The following is a 19,114-nucleotide window of genomic DNA, read 5'->3' on the forward strand; positions in this document are numbered from 1 at the left end:
GTCACTTTTATTAGGGTGTCCAATGTTTGTCCCCTAGTTTATATCTTGTTTCCTTTTTTCAAGTTTGTCTTTTCTTGACGTCAGTCCCCAGAAGCCTGTATTTAACTGGATATTCCCAAATCAAGTAATCTAGACAGACACATAGTTGTTTTTTTTTCCCAACAAAACCACAAGACAACATACTATACTGAAATGACACAAAAGTTTATTTCTACACATGTATGAAAAGCCGTAGCATTGAAAGACTCTATATGTTCAAAGAAAGATGTCCGTTGCTGTCTCTATTAAGTCCCTGAAAGTCCATAATTTATTTACTTGCTTCCCTTTCTTAGTAGAAATGTAGCTTAATAGTGTAAAATAATTTTTCTGGTTTTGGAGAATATATCCCTAATACGATAAAAGGGTCTTGGGTATGTTACTGGTCTACAAGCCAAACTGGACTTCCAAAGGCTGAAGTAGGGATAAGAGTAGCCTATACGGACCAGAAAACATACCAAGTACAAGTAAATAACTTAAATAAAGGGTTTTCATTTGGGTTACAGCACTAATATGTAATGTGACTTCCTGTGTAGTGAAAATAAAAAGGCAGGGCTCCTGCTCTTCCTCCTTACAATGATGTATCGCTCCTGCAGGAACTACCCGCTCTGCCCAGTGACTGGTAATGCAGGAAGAGGAACGTTATGAGACAAAGAAATAACAGGACCACAGCAGGTCAGAGGATCTAACAGAAAACCCTAGAAAACCTCTTTAAGGATAGTGTTGCCCCAGTGTCAAGTCATGAGAACCCAACTCTTCTATTACCAAATGTCATATTTACTATTGGTGGGCTTCTTGACTTTAGTGCTAAGCAATACTCAAAAAACTACAACCAAAAAAAGAGGCATTAGGAAACCCCTACCAGCAGATGAGCTTGCGAACACCATGTTAAGCCCTGCACACGCGCGCGCGGAAGCTCACGAACACACACACACACACACACACCAGTCCTATGTCACATCTACCCTTGCCCTAGGTATCACAAAAGAAACTGTGGCATTGCAGAGAAGGCACCTCAAAAACAAAATAACATAATGTGAGTATATTATAAATCTAATGAAAAGCTGAGAGCTATCGTTGTATTCATAGAATGTCTTGGTGTGTAAATATGAACCACTGCAAGTCAAGTATGGTATCACAGCGTAGCCAAGGACTGTATGTCAGTAAGACCTGCCTTTAACATATTGCCGGGACTGACATTTAATGGAAAGATAATTTACCCATTCTTCACAAATGTGCAGCAGGGCACATTGGTTCATCTCACACAATGCCTCTTTCTATTATGCCTACGTAAACTTGTGCAACAGCTGAAGTATTGCCATGCCAAAGACAGCAAAAGAAAAAAAAGTCTATGTAATCATTACTGCATGGATGAGTGCTGTCCACATGAATTTCAACCTAAACAGAAGTCGACTTTTTCCTCTATAGATTATTAACCAGAGATATCCTATAAAGGTTATAGCATTTGCAGGGTTTTGTACTGTATAACCTGTTGTAAAACCATTTGTTTTGTGGGATCTGTTTCATTCACAGAGCTGAAGTGATGAGTAATCTGAGACCGTTTGCAAGGGCCTGTGAGACAATTGCTAACTAGAATGTTCCAAGAAACAAGACATAAAGCAGCCTTTCAATTCAAAAGGCTCCCATTCATTTTATGCTAAAGCCAGTATAGGGGCCTCTTGACTCTCCACCAACACCAACTCTTCACTCCCTGACCTGGCATAAGCTCGCACCAGAGCAGTCTGGCAACAGCTTACCCTTCACTCCTCACAGGGAACACATGAACACAAGGCCATATTACAACTTTATGTGCATGGAGATGATGGAAGAAAGAACCGTTGAATGATCTTTCAGCCAATATTTATTGAAGTTAAAAGGCTGAATCCCAGAATTCAATATTTATTGAAGGTAAAAGGCTGAATCCCGGAATTCCAGGCGGTCCCCGGGCAGTCTCCTCCTTCCACACGGACCGGGAAGGCATCAGCAATTTAATGCGGAAGGTTCAAAAATGTTCGAGTTTGATCAAACCTATGATTTTCCGATGTTCGATCATCTCTAGCCTTGACAGCCAAAGCTTTAGCTGTCCAGGCATGATGGGAATTGTAGTTCAGCAAAAGTTGAAAGGCTTCAGGTTCCCTGTGCCTTTTACTTTTTAGTTCAGCTCTGGTTTAGCTTATTAAACAGCTTGGAAATCGGTCTTTTGCTTCAATCAACCTACTACATGGGGAGCTGTGTGGGCAATGGCTGAACACTTTTTGAAGGGCCAAAACAATCCGATCAGCCAATGAATGAGCATTTCCTCTTTGTCAGCTGACCCCTAGCCCTTTTACATAGAGCTATATTGGCCTGACTGACTGATAATTGTCCTGTGTAATATGGCCCCTTGATTACGTTGTGTCTGCAGAAAATGAGAAATTAGGTCAAGCTTGACAACACCACACTGCAAACTATCTACAAATGGGTGCCCTGATCCTGTTTCAGTACATTTTCCTCTTCCTTGTCTTCTAATTGCCGCGCCTGTGGAGACCCCATCCCTGTACAACTTTTCATCACCCAAGACCAACCTGGATATGCAGTCTCTTTTCAGGGGTCACATTTTCTAATTCTATTGTATTGATGCCATTGATGCCAGGTAAAACTATGTTGTTTGGCATCTCAGGCTGTAATGATTTTGCTAAAAACTGAGTTTATTTTTTTTATTATAAATCCAAATAGGTTTTCTTTGTGTCTTTTCCCTTTTCGCTCCACTACTCAATTCTTTTATTTACCTTTTATGTAACTCACAAGCAAAGCATATACCCTGTGCTATACCTATTCTATTAATTCTAGTGTGTCCTATGACCACACAGTCATTAACCCTGTTCTATATTACTCTATATTTAATACTGTATTGCTGGGGTCTTGCGGATACTTTTGTATAAGACACACAGATATTTTGCAAGGGCTGCCAACACAACATGAGTTGCAGTCGTGGAAGGTGTTTTTATTTCTATGCATTAAAAACATTTAGGTCACTAAAAAGGGGGGTAGTTAAAGTTTTATTTTTAGTTGGGCAATTATTTAATGCAACTGTCATTGATAGCAATTTTAAGTGCTTTCTATCTAAGTGCTTCTGTTCAGATATTTAAAATACGTTTAAAAGTGCTACTGGGAGACTACATTTCATATACAAGCAATACCTCCATCTCCAATTGAGGTCAAGGTCAAAGATTTTTGGTATCATTTTTCCCTATGTGATCTAAATAATTTCATTACAATAAAAATGTAATGGACTTATTAGTCTAGTCTATTCGTGTACAGCACCAGGTAAAGTTTCATCACCCCTATCGTGTTTGGTTTCCTCTAAATGAACAACAGCTAATATTTTGCACTAAGGAAGAACATGCTTATATTAGGCTTTAGGCTATGGAGCCAACCACTAAAAAGCCGTGCATACAGTCAAAAACCTACTAAGAATTGGATATTAGTATGCACAATTATGACAATGACATAATCACATGGCACTATTGTTATACTATGTTTTAAGCTTGCAGTAGTTTAGAATAATCAGAGTCTGAATGTATTGTAATTTAATATACTATGTTTAAGTTATTGTTACATACAGTAATTCGCTAGCTTATAAACATTCAATACTTGTCTAACATAACAATAGAGAACACAGTTTGATAGTATTAGTGCCATTACAATAGTAGAGACAAAAACATGATACAAAGAAACATGACTTTATCAAGAGTAAAGTAGCCTTACTTATCATTATATTGGCTGACTTATTAAGTAAACTCATTTTTAAATATACATTTTAGAAAATTTCAGTTAAAGGGGTAGTGCGGCGGTAAACAATTAATCACAGAATAACACACAATACAAAGTTATACAACTTTGTAATGTATGTTATGTCTGTGAATCGCCCCCTTCCCGTGTCCCACCACCCCCGCACGTGTACCCGGAAGTGTGGTGCATTATACATACCTGATCTGTGTCGCGCATGTCCGCCATCTTGTGGCAATCGCGGCTGAGCATTTGATGACGCTGCAGAAGGCGGCCGGCACTAGGGACCGTCGGAGCGGTTCGGCCGTCCGTCCGAAGATGACGTCCTGGCACAAGATGGCGGACATGCGCGACACGGATCAGGTATGTATAATGCACCACACTTCCGGGTACACGTGCGGGGGTGGTGGGACACGGGAAGGGGGCGATTCACAGACATAACATACATTACAAAGTTGTATAACTTTGTAATGTGTGTTATTCTGTGAATAATTTCTTAGTGCCGCACTACCCCTTTAATAGAGGGGGGTCTCTTATTTAAGACCCTTATCTATTAGCCAGGATAACAAAAAGTGTCTCTCAGTCTAAAGGATTTGGCCATCCATGTACTACATGGACCGCACTAAGATTTCAGTAGGCACTAGGTAAGGTTTTATTTCCCCTGGGGTAATGCTAAGGGAAAATAATACACTTGCTGCCTGACCCCCCTATATAATTACTGGGGTCCTGGCCGCAGGACACCTTGTGATTATTTTATCCTACAAGGATCATTTTCACCCATGGGATTGTCCTAAGAGGACAAAACATTTAAAGCTGGCCTTACAATTTACATAGCTGTGCACCGAATATTTGTGTTTGGCCATCCCAAATACACTTTGAAGCTTGGTCAAGCGTGCATATTTTCTGAAAGGGTAAAGGAAAGAAAGCCGCTGCCAGACAACTCTGGTGGCAGCTTATCCTCTCAAGAACAAAAGGGTCAGGCATGTTAAAATACAATATGCCTGACTGTTCTCTTGACTGTTCTCTCCAAACAAGATATTCCTTGTTGATGAGTCTAGATACATAAACTAAAGTTTCAAAACTTTGAACGATGGTATTTGTCCGTTCTGGTTGTGAACAGTTGTTTTTTTCAGTCTACATACTTTTAGAGCACAATATGGTGCAGTTTTCCTAGTGTTGACATATTTTACTCATTGAGAATTTAGAATATTGCTTTGAATGATGCAACTGCATTCTTAGGTCTGGACCAATAACTATTATTTATAACTCTGCACAGTGTCTTATGTTGGTGCAGAGGTTGTTTTCTTTTATGCCATAACATAAGAGAAAAGAGGTCACATTTTTTGGCGAAAGTCATTTTAAGTGCTTTTTGTTCATAAAAGGTACAAGTTTAAATTATGAAGATCTAGTAGTAGAAAATAGGAAAAAGTGCAACGAGCATTACTAGCAAGTACTTTACTATTGATGTCAAATGAATTATTTTAACTAAGTTATAAATATGCCATACAATAGCTAAAGAAATGTCATAATAATATACAAAGGGAGGACGACCAAAGCCATGCCCCTGTACACGCTACCAAATACTACCAAAACCAGCTAATCTAGTCTTCAGTGCCTATCAGGACCAACATGGCAAGCTATATAACCAAGTAACCTTGTCAACATTTCATCCCAGCATGTAATGAAATGGAATTATAATTTAGCATGCTCTTCTATTCCTGAGCCTCTTTCAGGCCTAAATATTTATTAGTGATGTCACGCTACCACTATATACTTTACGTCAAGGTTGACTATTTGAGGCTTTTTATTGATGTTAATTGACTATGCCTACCTAAACGATATTGTCACGGCTGAAAGGCAACAAGTTGGGTTCTACAATTCTAGACTGTTAGAGAACATGTCCATGGGTTAACATACGTTAACGTTATGTAGGCCTGTAGCAACCATAAGATAAAGCTAATAGTTCTACTGAGGACACCACAAAAATATAGAATTCCTCTCTCTCTTTGTTTTGTACATTTCCATTTTAGTTACATGAATTAAGGTGTTTATGCGGGAAGCAGGAGTCTAAGCAAACGATATAATGCATTGCATACTGCCACAACTCACGTAAAGCATTTACTGTGCCCTAAGTTCTGCAACCCACCACTGCATTCAAGCAGGATCCAGTGGTGGGACAGTCAGTAGCTTAAATAGCAAGACAGCAAAGAAACTGTCTAAAAACCAGTCTGGTTGTACAACAGTAACTTAAATAGATACAAAACTCATGTAGCTTTTATCCCTTATGTACAAATTGTTAAAAATGGCACTTGTAAGTTTTCCTCTTAATGGAATTCATTCTTTTTGCAGATAGCCTGAGAGCAGTCAATAAGAACTGAAGAGAGAGCTGGAGTTGTGGTCAGTGCTTAAGAATTACATTTACAGCGGGTACAGATCTCGTCAGTTTAGGACAAGAACATACAGCATCTGTAAGTGAAAAAAAAACATAGCTTGGAGAAGAAGAAGAAAAAAAATTTAACACAATCTAAATGCAGAAAAACAACCATCGTAAAGCCTTGGAAAGGGACATTACACAGGGAAAAGCAAATGGAAGAAGAGGTGAAAACTCAAGGTAGAGATATCATTACTTTAAATAGATTATAATAAAAGAACACTGTGCTGGGTCATGTTAAAGTAATCATATTTAGCCTTGCTCTAGATTTGTTTTCGGTTTGTTACTTAGATTAGAAAATGTCATCCTTTCTATGGTGGTTTTCAGCCACTCCTGTAGCTTCCGTCTCCAGTGCGTAGTTGGCGTGCCTTTATGGTCTCTTTTGATACTGTTTTGCAGTCACTGGCGAGGCCAAAATAGCACATTAAATTTATAAAGCATGTGGTAAGATTGTACTGCATTCCAAATTCACTGGCGGTATAGTCATAGGGGAATGTGTGATGGTAATTGTGGAAGCCTTCACCTGGAAAGAGAGGGAGAACAAATTATTAGCAACAAATACATTTTACATTCACACCTGTATGGAAACATTAAAGGGGTTGGCCACTTTATAGTAAAATTGCTCAGTGTATAGTATTAGTAAGTGTACTCACTGCAATCCCTGTGTACCTCAGACTCCTCTACTCCAGGCTGTGCTGTCCTGCTCTATGGTGAAGCTGTCCATAAGATGGCCAACATGGAGAAGCATGTGACCATGCCCCACCCCAGTGTTCTCCATTGGCAAATACAGGCTCAGTGGTGGACACTGGGGGGCGGAGCATGGTCACATGCTCCTCCTTGTCGGTCATCTTATTGGCAGACTAACCACACAGCAGGACAGCACAGCCTGGAGGAGGGGAGTCTGAGCTTGGTTCTATGAGGTACACAGGGAGCTGCTGTCAGTAAGTGCAGTGAGTACATTAAGGGCCCTATTCCACCGGACGATTATCGTTCGCATAATCGTTAACGATTAACGTTCTCAACCGACCGCTATTGTGAAAGACCTGAAAACGTTCACTCATTTCCATAGAACGATAATCGTTACTTATGATCGTGTTTGCGATCGTTTTTTCTTCGCTATTTCTTCACTATTGCGTTCGTATCTACTGCGAACGACGTCTTATTCAATGCGAATGATTTTCGAATGTGTTGTGAACAAGCAACAATAAAAATAGGTCCAGGTCTTATAAAGCGATCAACGATTTCTCGTTCGGTCGTTAATCGTTAACTGCATTTCAACCGAACGATTAGCGTTTAGATTCGAACGATTTAACGATAATCTGAATGATAATCATCCGGTGGAATAGGGCCCTAATACTATACACTGAACAATTTCTCTATAAAGGGGCCAACCCCCTTAACTTTTCTTCATAATGTTTACATGGTGCAAAAATGCTTATTTTCAGCATCAGGGCATAAGTGCAATATAACTTGTCAGTCATTAGTTTATTATTCCTTTATCTGCTTTGACAGATATAATATCAGTTACTTGAAGACAGATATTTCTATTTTTTTTATTTTAAATATTTGCAAGTCCATGATTTTTTTGAAGATTCCACATGTACGTTGTAAAGTGATTCTTGACAACCCAAGTCTTTCCTCACTAAGCCTGGAGAAGTTATGTTGATACAAGGATACACAAAATCAACAGCGGCTTTGGTTAGTGGCTACTGTATAACAGGAGAGATTACAAGGAACATGTGATATGAGAACTGATTGTTAAGTAAACATGGCCCAGGAACACAGGTCATGAATTGGATAAAATACAACTGTATTTCTAGCCTCCTCTCCAGGGAGATATAGTGATATAGATGCAGCCATTACACGATCACAGTATCACTCAATATAGTCAGTAGCTATGTTAAAAGAAGGAAGCTTATAATATAGGGGCTATGCTAGATAAATGAAAACAGTTTCTCCGCTCGCAGAATTCTACACCAATGATCTGATTATTTTAGGAATATACTAAGGTAAAATATGTTAATGTGTGTTGCCACTACGTCTTTACTTAGTGGTTTTACTGGCCCCTTTTTAGATGGCTGTTATTTGTATAATACATTCAAAATGACAGCCGTCCAAAAAGGACATTATGGGAAAACAGCCATATTATTACATACACATTAGGCAAGTCTCTTTAACTTGCCAATTTGGTGGGTTTGGCCAACAATCATATTTTGGAGGCTCTCCTTGTGTTGTGGAAAGGAATTGAAAGGCTGGACAAGGTTGGATTTTAACATGAACAATCTTTTGTTCCCAGAGGAATTTAGAAGCTGCCAGATTTATCTGGCAGTGGTTTTACTCTCTTCCCCCTATAAAATAAACATGTATCCTTGGTTAAGCCAAGTTAAGCCACGTTCCTGGTGGAGTCAGAAGAAATAGATGCTGGTCAAACGGGTGTCCGGCCAAGGGCTTTCTCATCTTCAAACCTTGAACATTCAAATCACTTACATTAGATTACATTAGGTTCTACCCCTCGATTCAATAAGTGGCACACATCTCTAAGCAACACAGGCCTGACCTACAGGCAAAGAAATATACATCTGCACCTTCCCACCTTGTCGAGTCCGCCCCCTCCCTCCGTCTGCCCATTGGCAAGCGTACCATTGGCAATCGTACGCCAGGAAGAAGGTGCAAATCTGCGCCTTCCCCCTGGTGCATGCTAGGGGTGCAACATTGATAAATGTTACCCTCAAATGTTAAGAAGTTCAGCTGCCTTGAAAATCTGTTAACTGCAATATGCAACTTTACAGTTGTGCCCTAAGTTAGGGCTAGAACTTATCCAGCTTATTAAAAAGAAATGTGTTATCAGAAAATAAACCACTGTTTAAATAATTCTTTTTCATGTTTAACATACTTTTAAAATGTTTGAATGTTTTTTTTTATTTTTTGAACTTACTTTTATAATATAAATTAACTGACAAATCTTGCAGTTTTAATTTTGGCCACTAGGCTAAGAACTATGCACTTCTAAAGGGGAAGTCTATGGAGCCCAGACCCCTAATGATTTGTAAGTGCAGGTGCTATTTTTTTTTTTTTTTTATTGCGGCCCAGTGCACACACAGATTTGTCTTAAAGTTGGATGTGTAGATGACCCCATTGAAATCAATGGATGTTTTTTCTGTTTAGGATCCTAATTTACAGACAGACAAAAACTAATGTTTGGATGAGGCTGAGACTTGATATTAAGTAATGGGGCTGTTGGAAAGATGCATTCTTTTTAAAGGGAATGGATCACCTACATTTACTTTTAGTAATTAGAGTCAGATACTAAAAGTTGTTCCTTTCGTCTAATCTGTTTTCTGGCTGTAGTTTTTTTTTTATTTATTTTACTTTTTGTACATTTTTATAGGGGCTGCCATCTTTTCTGAGCTTTTTTTTAACAGCATTTAGTGACATGCTTTACAGCAAGACTCATGGACATAGACAACATAGAAACATTTATTACCACAGACAGAAAACTAAATCTAACCTTCATTTTAGCCACAGTGGTAAAAATAAAAACTGCAGGATTTTAGTATTATTTTATAATATAGGTAGTAAAATGGAAAATTAGAAAAAATCACCAAAAATTCTTAACAAATATGTTTAACGTAAAACATTATTTAAACAATGTCACGTTCTGGTGACACATTCCCTTTAATGATAAATAAAGCCCAAGGGTTTCAGTAGATATTCACACAGTTATTTATACAAAGTATATGTGGACAGTATAATCAGGAGACTCTGATTGCCAACATACATTTACATTGGTTACATTGTAGAGCAGTGATGGGCAACCTTTTGAGCTTGGTGTGTCAGTTTTCGGCAAAAAAACGAGTATAACTCGGTTGGTGTGTCACTTCGCTGTTCGTGTTATTTGTAGTTTAAATAACTATTATTATAAATAATTAATAACTATTAAAATAATTACTGTGTGAAGTAAACTAAAAACCACAAACACATACTACCCCACCTGACCCCCATCCCTCCCCATACACTACCCCACCTGACCCTCATCCCTCCCAATACACTACCCCACCTGACCCTCATCCCTCCCCATACACTACCCCACCTGACCCTCATTCCTCCCCATACACTACCCTACCTGACCCTCATTCCTCCCCATACACTACCCTACCTGACCTCCATCCCTCCCTACTCATACACACAATACCCCACCTGGCCCCATCCCTCCCCACTCATACACACAATACCCCACCTGGCCCCATCCCTCCCCCCTCCACACACACACAATACCCCACCTGGCCCCATCCCCCCCACACAATACCCCATCTGGCCCCATCCCTTCCCACACACAATATCTCACCTGGCCCCATCCCTTCCCACACACACAATACCCCACCTGGCCCCATCCCCCGCACACAATACCCCACCTGGCCCCATCCCTTCCCACACACACACACACACACACACACACACACACAATACCCCACCTGGCTCCATCCCTTCCCACACACAATACCCCGCCTGGCTCCATCCCTTCCCACACACAATACCCCACCTTGCTCCATCCCTTCCCACACACAATACCCCACCTGGCTCCATCCCTTCCCACACACAATACCTCACCTGGCCCCACCCCTCCCGCCCCCACACACAATACCCCACCTGGCTCCATCCCTTCCCACACACAATACCCAACCTGGCTCCATCCCTTCCCACACACAATACCCCACCTGGGCCCATCTCTCCCCCCCACACACAATACCCCACCTGGCCCCATCCCTCCCCACGCAAACACAAACTTTACTTATCACCTGACCCATCCCCCGACCCCCATCCCTCCCCACACACACTTACAATCCTGCTGCCGTCCAGGATCTTGCTGTGGCACCAGGAGACGACACTGCAGGCAGGGCTCGAAGCAGGAGCAGGCGGATCTGGAGCGGGGCACCACTCCGGCTGGCCGTACGCAGCTATTGTGCCGAGTGACGTCACAGTAGCTGCGTCCGGGCGGTACGTGGGGCGGGGAGTACGTGGGGTCAGGGTGCACTGTAAGGACGCTGAACTGCCTTGCAGCTTGTATGCGGCTGCATACAAGTTCCAAGGCAGCTCAACACACGCATGGCGGCCGCGTGTCAACATCTATGGCTACAACCCTGACACTCGTGTCATAGGTTCGCCATCAGGGTTGTAGAGTAACAGCATTTGCCTTTTGCCTATATGGTAGATGTGGGTGATATGTGATGGAGATTTTAAATAAAATGAAAGTCCTCACTGTGATCCCGCTCTACTGAAAACTGACAAACTTTTGTTTTTTCTTTGCAAATTCAGCAATATTGCTTTGACTTTAAATAGACTGAATCAGTCAAATCTTTGTAGAATGTGTCATCAGTTCAGAAAAGATAAGAATGCTGTGTATTGCCAGACGCTTTGGCTTACATCCACACGTTCAGAGAGCAATTGAAAAACATTGTCTAGTGTCAATGTCCCATGAGAGGTAACTGTGTTGTGTTCAACTGATAAATGCTAAGAAGTAAAGATGAGTGAAGTCCGCTTCGTTTAATTCCATATGAAGCAGAAGGATTGGCTTTTTAATCCCGCTGTCTGCCTGTTCATTGGAGAAGGTGGAGGCAGCCCAAGGACCCCCTGGAAAACATTGATACTGCCCTGGAAAACATAGCTGTATTTCTATTTTCCAGGGCAGTCCTTGGGCAGTCTCCACTAGGCTTGATCCAACAGCGGAAAAAGCTAGGTTCAATAGAACTCGAACCTAGCCGGACCTTCCACATTTGATTCCTGATGCCTTCCTGGCCCGTGCGGAAGGAGGAGACATCCCGAGGACCGCCTGGAATTCTGGATCCTGGGCAGACCCCGGGATGTCTCCTTCTTCGGCACAAACCAGGAAGGCATCAGGAATCAAATGCGGAAGGTCCGGCTAGGTTCGAGTTCGATCGAACCTAGCTTTTTCCGCTGTTAGATCAAGCCTAGCCTCCACCTTCTCCACAGAGCGGGCAGACAGTGGTATTCAAAAGCCAATCCTTCTATTTGAAACCATCTGGGGTGGCTGGACACACCAGGACTTCTATCCCAGTTGATTCATAGAACACCAATGGAGATGTTTCTTCTGTTGGCACAGCAAAATAGTAGGGGTGCTAGAGGTAGAATTGGAAGATGGGGAAGGGGTTACGGTTGGGGGTGCAACTGTAACTGTTCTTATGCAAAAAATCTTTAATGAAAAAAAAAAAAAAAAAAAAAGCTGATGCTTCTGCTTCATACAAAGCTCAACAAAGCACACTTTGCTCGTCTCTACTTAGGAGTTATCAAGGTCTAGCACTAAAACCTTACATTGTTGCAATCACTTAATACACCAGGGTAGATATACTGTGTATTCAGCTTACCACTGGCTAAATTAATGGTGGACTGCATTTCACCAGGTTCAATAATTTTTTGGGGTTCACTGGGAATAATATAACACTGCTGATATAACATAAATAGGCATAACAAACTTACCAATTGCTCCTATTGCAACAAATTTGTTTTCTCTGGGGTTGATGTTCTTGTCGTATGGTCGGTTTCCAAACATATGAGCTGCACTGTTTACCAACCATGTTGCATTTAACACTAATGCATAACGCAGGAGACAGGGTACATAAAATGCTGTATACAGTGATTCATCCCAGAAATACCAAGGAACCACAGTGGGAATTATAAAGCACATCAACAGGATCAATTTCTTGTAGTGTCTGAAGGGAAGAACAAAATGAAAATAAGCTTTGTGCTTCGTCAGGCTTAATGTTACATGTTACTTAAGCTTTTTGGGTCAATTGGATCCTCGGAGCATACCACATATTATTGTTTGTATTTAGGGGATGCAAAACACAGGAACACTTCTTGATAGGTCTTTCACTTAACAAGAATTGATAATTTCCTGTTGACATCAGTAAAGGTGACCAGCCGATTGCTCTACTTTACCATTTTTTTCACTTCATTTACCTTGTTTCCCCGAAAATGAGACATCCCCTGAAAAAAATGTCTAGTAGAGGTTTTCTTGAATTGCTAAATATAAGGCCTCCCCTAAAAGTAAGACCTAGCAAAGTTTTTGTTCAGGAGTATGCCCGCCGAACAGAACACCAGGGCATGCAGCTGTGATTCTTTTTAGCCTGTTGCTGTTGTCCCCTACCTTCACTATCCATTGCAGAGCAGCTGCATGCAGGACATGGAGAATGTCACCTGCTGCCAACCCTGATGTTCCTTTTGCAGCCGTCACTTGTACATGTGCAGGCAAGGCATCAAGAAGCTCTTCGCTCCCTCCCCCCCATTGTCCCCTACTACTAGATGTAGAGTTGCCCACAGTCTGCTGTTATCCAATCGCCTGCTGCCATACCGTATGCTGTCCCTGCTGTGCTGTATAAGTGTGCTGTGATGAGTTCCCCCTGGTGGCCGTAACCTGCAATAATGTCCCTGGTGCACAAATGGTCCAGAAACCATACCACAGTATATAATGTTTTTTTTGTTTTTTTTTGTTTTTTTAACAATAAATGTGAATTATTCTTCATGGAAATTTAACACATCCCCTGAAAATAGGAATATCAGCAGGTTATAAGAATCTAACCTGCTGATATGTCTCTACTGTACAGAAGGCACTCTGGTGCGATAAGTCTTTTGCTCCATGGTCCGGTAAAACCATTAGGAACACTGGGGCACCCATTAGGACCACTGCGCGCCCCCATAGCACCAATTCGCCCCCGGCCAGCTCACCCCTTTCTAATGATAATTAATGTAGCAGGACAGCCAAGGGGTGGGCCGGATTAGCGCTATGGGGGTGGGCAGTGCTCCTAATGGGTGCCCCAGTGCTCATAATGGTCTCACCAAACTGTGGAGCAAAAGACTAACTGTACAGGAATGCGCGAAAGGTAAGTATGTGTCTTACATTCCTCCTCTGCGTCTGCTGTGCAGTAGGGACATATGAGCAGGCCCTTCCCTTTTAATAAGGAAGAATTATGAATGTTTTAAAGAAACATTGCATGGATAAAAAATCTTACCTCCTCTGGAACATCACCACTTTGTCTGCATGTAGATCACTTAAATCAAGCTTCTTGCCCTTTTCTATGACGTCTGGGTGTTTCCTACACAGCAGCCAACCAATGTGAGAAAAGAAGAAACCTCTAACTGCATTATGAGGATCTGCATCAGTTTCAGAGTACTTGTGATGTGCACGGTGGTCTCTAGCCCATTCAAATATGTCATTCTAGAACAATGGAAATCAATAAAAAATACTTTAACCAGAGTGCATTGTATAGGAAAAGTCTGGCTTTTGGACCAGTTTTATGATTCATTATTTGTTCTTGACAAGATATAAATGTTTTGTATATAGTGCTCTAGATCGCAGTCTGCTATTTGTTTAACAATATTCTCAGTTCATAAGCAGAACAGATCCCTCTGGCATATATACTGTATATTTAATATTTGTTTGGTCCATATTGACTCAATACCTTATGCGCAACCATCTTTTAATCTACTAAACCAAATCCCTTGATATGTCTTCTGTACAGGGCCAAAATAGTAACATAAACAACTAGATTATATGTACGATGAAAATAACAGGATACAGTATCATTGTCTGCTAGAAAGTCAGTATTGATGTTTACTTTTTTTATGCACTGAACAGTTGCAGTAGGTTGTATGGCTTAGGTGCCTGAAGGCAACAATTGGTACAATGGTGGGCAGCTTTGGAAAAACCACTTGTTAGAATTGTTATCCAATATTAAGATGCGTGTCTCCCAATGAGCTGTAATCTATGGATTAACAGGGCACCAGATGTTTTATCTAAACTTCATTAGGCAGTTCACACTAAAATTAATGGGTTGTCTGTGTCATGTTTAGATATCACAGGTGTAAGAGACGTTCTTTGTCAGTTACCCTCTGCTTTGGCTCATAGATTATGGTCCTAAATGGGGAAATTCTTCTATTAACTCATAATTTCCTAATAGGATGGTTGGAACTAGGTTTTTTACGCTAGAAGAGAGTCTTTTCTTTTGTAGGTGAGGATAACAGTCATAAGCTTGCATGCCATCTTGTCATGTATGCTTAGGTAGGATAGGTAGACCTCTTTTAAGCTGGCTATGAGAGGTTCATAAATAGGAAAACAGGTCCAACTACCCATACCACTTGGCTCTACCTAAAGAGCATGATGTCTCTATATAGGAAGGAGGATAAGGGTCTGCTGCCACTTTTCTTACCCAGACACCCAGGCTATTCCCATGAATAATTTTTTTGGATACTGTTGACATTTTCAGGATTAACCATTAAAATGTCATGGTTGCCATTTTCCCATAAGTGAGGGATAGTTTGCAAGACGTCTGTCATAAAGTAGATATATACAGTGAAATTTACTTGTGTTGTAATGTAAGATATATGTGCTTCTATACTGGATTCCTTCTAGAAAATATTTACCTGAAATGCCATTGTGTTTGAAACTGCCAAAAATATCCTAAGAGGCAGCTTGGCTTTAAAGGAACGATGGCTCCAGAGGCGATGGGCACCGGCAGTCACTCCCAGGGCACTCAACATGAAACAAAGGACGGCTGTGGGAACAATTAGACGAATTACTGGCAAGGAAAGGACATATGTGAGTCTGACGCTGATGTTCAGCTCCAGTTCCTAGCCAGGTAACCTAGCCAGTGAATGTAACAAGATGAGAACAGCAGCTAGATTTCTGAATTACAATATCAAGCAGAATTTCCCAGGAGGGTTACTCTGACCTCAGTGCAATTATGTAGTTTAAATAAATGATATGTCTTTTGGAATTAGACAAACAACAGGTTTAAGAGAATATCTGGAAATTTCCAAAAGCATCTTCACATAACAAAACAGGAACCAACCCCCAAAATAAAACACCTAGACTTTGTACAAACATAAAAATGCTTAAGCGAAAAAAAGAGATATTGACCATTCATTGTGGAGTTTGCTGACATAATACGGTTAATATATTTTTCCCAGGCACACAGAACTGCCTTCTCATGAAATCAGGAAGAGCTGAATGATTGAATTAGCAGGAAAATGCATCGTACAATTGAGAAACCAGGGAAATACACTTTATTAGTCACTCTATAAACAGTGACTTTATGACCTCGTGTTCATTTGTTACTTTTTATATGGCTTTATCAACTTGTGTCTATAGGGTCTATCATGGCCTGCTTGTCAGATGTTACTTTATTCCCACCACTTGTTCTACAGTTTCTGTTGTACTGTAGTTAAAGCAAATGTACCACTAGGTACATCGCTTTGTGTTTGTTACATGAACAGACCGGCACCGCTGCAGGGATGCTGGTGCCCTTGTACCTTTTTTTTGGCTACTACCCAGTTCCCGCACGTATGCCGTCTATTCCCGAGCACCGGTGCGGTAGCAAGCACTGGGGGCTGGCCCACTAGTCCTCAGTGTGACGAAACCCCCTCCCCTCTGTGATGCAGCTCCATTAGAATCAATGGAGCCGCATCACAGAGGGGAGATTGTCACACTTGTGGGGCAGCGGGCCAGCCTCCAGTGCTTCATACTGGGCCAGTGCTCAGGAGTAGAGCAGTGCCATACGTGGGAACTGGGCGGAGGTTCAAAAAAAAGGACTGCAGCACTGGCATCCAGTCTCTTCATGTAAAAGACCCAAAGTGATGTACCTAGTGGTACATTTGCTTTAGTAGTAGAATACTTTTATTTAAGGTCTGACATTTTTCTTTTACTTTTACCCTTAGATAAAGGCATTCTAACAGTATTTGCTTTAATAATCATTCGAGCTTCGCTAGAAAGGATATTAACTTCCCCTGGCTGAATCTGGGCCAACTTGTGCTTAATAAATAATAAAGTGGCTTTTACTAGGTTCCTTTTAAATAGCCTAAAGCGCCAAAATATAATCCATTGAGATATCTCAAATAAAATCAATTTCCTTGGTTTCTATGTAGGATATATAGGTATTGTATTTAACAGCCTAGTGAATACTGCTAAACTCCACATACAGTGAACAGTTTAGTTAATTCTAGTACTGGACAGTTTAATAAATGCAACACCTAGAAATCACATGACTCACTTCCACTTTAGATTACGATATAACCAGATATTTTCTTTCAACAATAATTAAATTTACTCACGTTTTCTACACACTTAATATGGCAAAACACGATACACAACACGTGGAGGGTGCTCCATATTGAAATAGGTCACATAACTAGTTATTAAACCTATAGAAATACTCATGGATAGTAAAAGGAAATCTTATACTGTATACTCATGTATACATATATGAATGTTCAATAGTTTACCATGCAATTAAAAGTCCTAATATAAGCCGTGGACAAAGGCTGTAAATGACAATGCTATGAAACAGAATTCTGCTTATATGAATGAAGGTCTCAGATAGTATTACCTAAAAGTCCACCTACTGTACCTTTACCTAACACCACATCAAAGTACAGTACATAAGGCTCTGTTAACATGTGACCTGGAGACTTCATTGTTTTTGATAGGAAAAAAGAGCAATGCATAAAATACTATTTTTTTCTGTCAAAATACCTGTCACACACCCGCCGTCTTTATTATAATGGAAGTCACAATGCTGATGTCTAATTTGATGATAAAATGAAAAAGTTCCATGTAAAATATCATGAAATATTACAGCAAGTTAGTTCCTCTTCTTCTCAGTTGCTCTTGACAATGAATCCATTGTAACAGAGAATCTATGTAGTTCTATTAGATATTCGTTTGTGGGTTAAATCGACTCTGTACCCAAAATCTGGTCCCCCCCCCCCAAACCACTTGTACCTTCGGATAGCTGATTTCAATCCAAGATCTGTCCTGGGGTCCGTTCGGCAGGTGATGCAGTTATTGTCCTAAAAAAATACTTTTAAACTTGAAGCCCGTGCCAAACGGGAGTATCTGTGCCCTAACTTTGCACCACCCCTCCGTCCCTCCTCCCCACCCTCTTTATCATTAGGAATGCTCCAGGCAGATTGCTTCCTATTCCCCACCTGGGGCATGGCACATGGGCTGGATCATTAAGGACCTGTGCAATGTTCAGCATGGAGAAAGTGTTTCAGTGGCATTCCTAATGATGAGGAGGGCGGGAAGGAGGGACGGAGGGGTGGTGCAAAGTTAGGGCACAGATACTCCCCTTCGGCACGGGCTTCAAGTTTAAAAGTTTTTTTTTAGGACAATAACTGCATCACCTACCAAACGGACCGTAGGACAGATCTTGGATTAAAAGTAGCTATCCGAAGGTACAAGCGGTTTGGGGGGGGGGGGCAGATTGTGGATACAGAGTCGCTTTAAATAACTTCAACATAAAAGGTATTAAACTTTTCTAGTAAAATAAATAAATAAAAAAAACGAGAAGAGTGCCTTACACCAAAGAAGAGTAGCAGGTTTGGCCACTGGGATAAACCAGAATCCATATAGTGCTCCAATATGTAGCATGGACATCAGAATGACATTTCTCCATACTATTTTCATGGGAGGTTTGGGACCTTCCTTCTCAGTATAAGTGGTGTCAAATATGTCATCTGTCATTCCACGATCTTGTCCAATGTCTTCACCATTTGCTTTGGTGGTTTCCACATATGTGCCCACAGTCTGGCTCCCCCGATACATCATGTTAACAGTGGATCAACACTGAGAAAAAGAAGAGGAAAGCATAAATGGTACACATTTTATATTTTTTATTTGAATAGCATTGTATGAGATTGGAAACCAAGGTTAGGATTCTATACAATGTCTATGATGCTTGTAAGGAATCCATAATGAAACTATTGCAATGAGTCAGTGATAACTATAGGAGTTTTACGCATACAATTATATTAGGGCTCCAGAGTCATAGCAGGGCTCCCATGACTTCTCTACTGTTTCTCCAAGTG

At 40.8% G+C, this 19,114-nt stretch overlaps 1 protein-coding gene across 2 annotated transcripts in view; it reads right to left on the minus strand.

Moving 5' to 3' along the window:
- Positions 1–6,294: 6,294 nt before the first annotated feature.
- Positions 6,295–19,114, minus strand: part of LOC138799476 (acyl-CoA desaturase-like) — a 30,459-nt gene continuing 17,639 nt past the window's right edge. For both annotated transcript variants that reach the window (XM_069980708.1, XM_069980709.1), the window contains exons 2-6: positions 18,608–18,872; positions 15,671–15,801; positions 14,260–14,465; positions 12,728–12,960; positions 6,295–6,758 (exon numbers count right to left, since the gene is read on the minus strand). In XM_069980708.1, the coding sequence (XP_069836809.1) occupies positions 6,559–6,758; positions 12,728–12,960; positions 14,260–14,465; positions 15,671–15,801; positions 18,608–18,854 (1,017 nt within the window). In that variant the 5' untranslated portion in view covers positions 18,855–18,872 and the 3' untranslated portion in view covers positions 6,295–6,558. The remainder of the gene's footprint in view (positions 6,759–12,727; positions 12,961–14,259; positions 14,466–15,670; positions 15,802–18,607; positions 18,873–19,114) is intronic.

The sequence above is a fragment of the Dendropsophus ebraccatus genome, chromosome 8, assembly GCF_027789765.1.
Source record: "Dendropsophus ebraccatus isolate aDenEbr1 chromosome 8, aDenEbr1.pat, whole genome shotgun sequence".
NCBI classification, from domain to species: domain Eukaryota; kingdom Metazoa; phylum Chordata; class Amphibia; order Anura; family Hylidae; genus Dendropsophus; species Dendropsophus ebraccatus.